This window comes from Frankliniella occidentalis, unplaced genomic scaffold (assembly GCF_000697945.3).
Source record: "Frankliniella occidentalis isolate FOCC.00 unplaced genomic scaffold, Focc_3.1 Scaffold231, whole genome shotgun sequence".
Taxonomy (NCBI): domain Eukaryota; kingdom Metazoa; phylum Arthropoda; class Insecta; order Thysanoptera; family Thripidae; genus Frankliniella; species Frankliniella occidentalis.
The window spans coordinates 406469-410632 of record NW_026267357.1 but is presented as its reverse complement, the minus strand read 5'-3'; the positions used below and the strand labels follow the sequence as shown (position 1 = coordinate 410632).

Sequence of the window (4164 nt, the reverse complement as noted above, 5' to 3'; positions counted from 1 at the left end):
ACGAACACAGACATCTTCCTGACGGTGGCGGCAGGGTGGAAGGCAGAATTTAGTTTAAACAGCGCATGGCGTCGCCGGGGTTAATCAGCGCAAATCCACTCCTCGTGGTGTTCAGGGCGGACCACATCATCGGACCGCGGGAGCGAGCAGAATATCCGCGCGCACTCACGGCTGGCAGCAGAGTGACGCCCGTTCAAGGTCAACAGCTGTTCGAGACCAACTCTTCTTCTTCACTCTTGCCTTCGATCCACCTCTAGGCAGGAGAGCCACGCGAAAGGGGGGGAGAGAAAAGGGCGGCGCACGAAGGGTTGCCTAAGTCTGCGGGGTTCGGCACGGGTACCGTGACAACTTCTACCGACTCTTATCGACTTACCGATTCTTACCAATTCTTACCGACTCTTACCGACTGACCTATTCTTACCGACTCTTATCGGCTCTTACCGACTCTTTCCGACTCTTACTGACTCATCGACCTAGCGACTCTTACCGATTCTTACCGACTCTTACCTACACTTACCGACTTACTGACTCTTACCAATTTTACCGATTCTTACCGACTCTTTCCGATTCTTACCAACTCTCACCAATTCTTACCGACTTTTACCGACTTTGACTGACAAACCGATTCTTACCGACTCTTACCGAGTTACCGACTCTTATGGACTCTTACCGATTCTTACGGACTCTTATTGACTTTCACCGACTCCTTGACTCCCGATTTTCTTTAGTTAAATTCACCTATTTAAAAAAAATGCAAAGGAGCTGCAGCCCCCTTGACCCCCGCCCCTTTTAGTTAACTTCAGTCTTTTTTTAAAATGTAAGGGGGCCGCCGCCCCCTTGACCCTCGCTTTTCTTTAGTTAAATTCAGTTTCTTCTTTAGAATGCAAGGGGGCTGCCGCCCCCTTGACCCCCTCTTTTCTTTAGTTAAATTCAGTTTCTCCTTGACCCTCGCTTTTCGCTAGCTAAAGGAAGTCAATAATTGTGACGAACGGACATCCTCAAGAGGTCTCACTGAGTTGCGCTTCGCGTCGCGAACTCGCTGTCTCGCAAGCTTGACAGCTCGTTCGCTCGCTCCGCGAATAAATGAGCTAAAGATTAAGGGTTAAAAGATGCTTCACATTTGAATGTAAAATCCGATAAAAAAAATTAAGACACTGCAGAGCAGGAGCGTTCGCGCACATATATGTGCGCTTAATATATAATTGAAAAGAGGAGGTAATGAAATCATTATTATGCTCACAGTATTTGAAGCTACCATGTCACGAATGGCTTCATCTGATACTGAGGCTGCTGGAGATGGTTTGGGTGTTTGGTGAGGAGTACTCCAAGCATTTTGCACCTTTTCTCGGGCCATCTGTCGAGGAGTCTGAAGACAAAACACAGATTAGATTAGATTAGATTAGATTAGATTAGATTAGATTAGATTAATGTTTCATCTGCTAAATAACTAACTCACCATGTGTTCTGCAGAGGATCTGGGGGCTGCTAATAGAGTTGCTGTTGGGGTGGCAGATGGAGTCAAAGCAGCTGGTGTTCGGGGTGCAGGTCTTTGATGTGCTGGAGTCTGAGGTGCTGGAGTCTGAGGAGCTGGAGTCTGAGGAGCTGGAGCCTGACGTACTGGAGTCCGCCGTGTTGGGGTCTGGACTGTTGTGGTCGTGGCGTTTGGAGGAACTGGAAATGAAAAAAAAATCTAACCAGCTTTGAGAAATCCAGTAAATTGTAATAAAACAATATTGTACATAATGTACTGCATGAATTGAAATTTTAATACAAATAATGATAGCTACTATGAATATAAATTGCTGTAGCATCATGCAAACCAAAGCCAAAAACATAAACCAATTGTTTTTGTTAAAATCATGCAGGGTCAAAAAATGTAAATGAAAGGAAAAACTTATCTAAACATAGATGTCCCATACAGAGAACATGACCATGATAATCCAGTACCATAGAGTCCATGATTCAATCAGAAGCTGGAATAGAACACATTATATTATGATAAGGAAATAAAAAGTAGATCAACATGCACTCACTAACTATGCAGAGGTGCCCTTGAGGATCCATGGAGGAGGAGGTGACAAACCAGGTACAAAATATAAAACAGTCCCTTCTTGCTGTGATCACATATGAACAATCTTCTAACTAGCAACACCTAACACAGAGACACCATTTTATAAACCCAGCATAAACCTGTAATGGTGCCAAGAAGAATTAGTTGGTCTTTAGGATCTAATGTGACTTCCTCCTTAAAGTCATGGAGACCGACAGCATTCTTTGAGGAGAGGGCCTGCCTGGTTCTTCTTGACACCTTTGCTCTTAGCTCTGTATTACAGTCCCTGCACTTCTGCTTGATCAGGGACTGTGCTACTTTGTCAACAATAAAATTCAAAAACTCTTGTGAATTTTTGTGAGAATCACAAAGTAAATCCCACTGGACAGTTGTTTTGAGATGCAGCCCAACATCAACAGACACATTCTGATTGAATAAAATTTGCTTCCACTGTCTCTCAAAGGCATTTTGGCAAATAATGAAATTAGAAATTAACCTGTCTGAGGGAAACTGATCAGATCTTTTAGAACAGGATAATAGATTAGAGCAATGAGTACAATTAATTTTAAGCAAGACTTCAGGCAACATTTCCTTCCAGAGCTCTGTGGGATTAAGCCTCACAAGAGGATTACTCTCTTGAACCTTTGGACGGCGCCCAAAGTTATCTGGGGTATCCCCACGATGAAGAGACTGCTGGGCTGGTGGAGCTGCTGCTGGTTCTTCATCAGTTAATAAATATTCACTTAAGTCAGACGCCAAGTGTGATTCGTCATCTTGACAATTCTTGCTGTCAGCACCAACATGCCGAGAAAACCTACTGATGAGGCAGGTTTTCATGGCAGCAGTGAATTGAACAATAGTCAGATCAGAACTGCTACCTCCACACTGGCGAATGAGACAAAAAAAGTTCTCCAGAGCGTCCTGATTTAAGTTTCGTAATTTTAAAACTTTTGCACTGTCTTTTACTGAACACCACAAAACTTTAAAAGACTGAATGTTTTCAATCCATCCCCGCACACAAGGGGGAATGTGTCGAACACCATCTTTCTTTCGGATAAAGGTCCAGGTCTTGAGCTTAGAAAGCATGGTGCTCCACATTTCCTCCTTGATGTGGGGTGAATTAGCTGTGACATTCACTCTGAACTGCTTCTTCTTTTCTTTTGAGTCCTCATTTTGCTTTGGCCCATTGCAAAGATCAAAGAAGGTATCGATGTCATCACATAGCTCGGCAAATGGTAAGCAGTGAGAGAATTTCTGCCCCTCACTTATGGAGACAATGGCCTTGATGAATTTGGAGACAGATGAACTAAAAACTTGGGCAGCATAGGACACCCGCATCTTATCACGACCCTGGGGATTGACATGCCGCATTGTGAGAGAACTTAATTTAATTCTTGACTGAAAAGAAAGGGTACAAGTATTACCATGTTAAAATGCACAGTCTAGAGATTCACTACCATAAGATGGGCTGTACCTGATCATAGAGATAGAATTCAATAAGTTGACGCCATTTGGCCACTTTACCCTGATTGAATTCTAAATCACTGGTGATGAGATTGTTACGAATATTCTTTAAGATATGGGGCATGTCCCAAATATGGACAAGAGTCTGTCCACCAACAGAATACATGATGGAGTCACCTTGTTTCTGACGCAGCTCAGCTATGGCTGTCCTGTTGGTTGGGCCCTGATCTGACACTGTAGCTTTGACAGTGAGTCCAATCTCAAAGAGTGCCTTGATTACATCTTCAATTAAAAGCTTCAGCATAGAGGAAGGGCACGTCTTACTCACAAAATAGTAAGCAACGGGTTGGGTCCACTTTACATGCAGGCCTTGTACCATAAACACCATAGCATGGTCTGCAATATAGTTGGTCCTTCCCCGTTGCCCATAATTTTCAAAGCCGTTTACAACATTCTGACGAATGTTGTAAAACAATCTACCACGTAAAAACACCTCATCAAAAAGAAGTACACACTGGCGATCTCGCGCATTTAAACACTGTACTTTTTTTTTTAGCAAAGCCAGAAATGGTTGGCAAATTCCAGGTTGAAGATTCACCTTGCCCAAAAGTTTCTTCAGAGAAGCTTCACTTGGAATTGTCATGTATTTT

General features: G+C 43.2%; 2 protein-coding genes across 2 annotated transcripts; both read right to left on the bottom strand.

Annotated features, from left to right (window-relative positions):
• Positions 1 to 1008: 1008 nt before the first annotated feature.
• LOC127750669 (translation initiation factor IF-2-like) lies at positions 1009 to 1959 on the bottom strand. The gene is made up of 4 exons (XM_052272917.1): positions 1920 to 1959; positions 1457 to 1671; positions 1180 to 1366; positions 1009 to 1088 (listed from the first exon to the last, which is right to left on the bottom strand). The coding sequence occupies exons 1-4, from the start codon at positions 1957 to 1959 to the stop codon at positions 1009 to 1011; spliced, it is 522 nt and encodes a 173-aa protein (XP_052128877.1).
• Positions 1960 to 3434: 1475 nt separating this feature from the next.
• On the bottom strand, positions 3435 to 4157 carry LOC127750668 (uncharacterized). The gene has a single exon (XM_052272916.1). It carries the CDS (start codon positions 4155 to 4157, stop codon positions 3504 to 3506), a length of 654 nt encoding a protein of 217 aa, XP_052128876.1. The 3' UTR covers positions 3435 to 3503.
• Between the last annotated feature and the right edge of the window lie 7 nt (positions 4158 to 4164).

Excerpts from the sequence above, each read along its gene's own strand:
- LOC127750669 (XM_052272917.1), bottom strand. The coding sequence starts at position 1,959 with ATGGACTCTATGGTACTGGATTATCATGGTCATGTTCTCT. Across the intron at positions 1,672-1,919 it reads TTATCATGGTCATGTTCTCT|TTCCTCCAAACGCCACGACC; the intron begins GTATGGGACATC and ends TTTCATTTCCAG. Across the intron at positions 1,367-1,456 it reads GATCCTCTGCAGAACACATG|ACTCCTCGACAGATGGCCCG; the intron begins GTGAGTTAGTTA and ends TTTTGTCTTCAG.
- LOC127750668 (XM_052272916.1), bottom strand. The coding sequence starts at position 4,157 with ATGACAATTCCAAGTGAAGCTTCTCTGAAGAAACTTTTGGGCAAGGTG.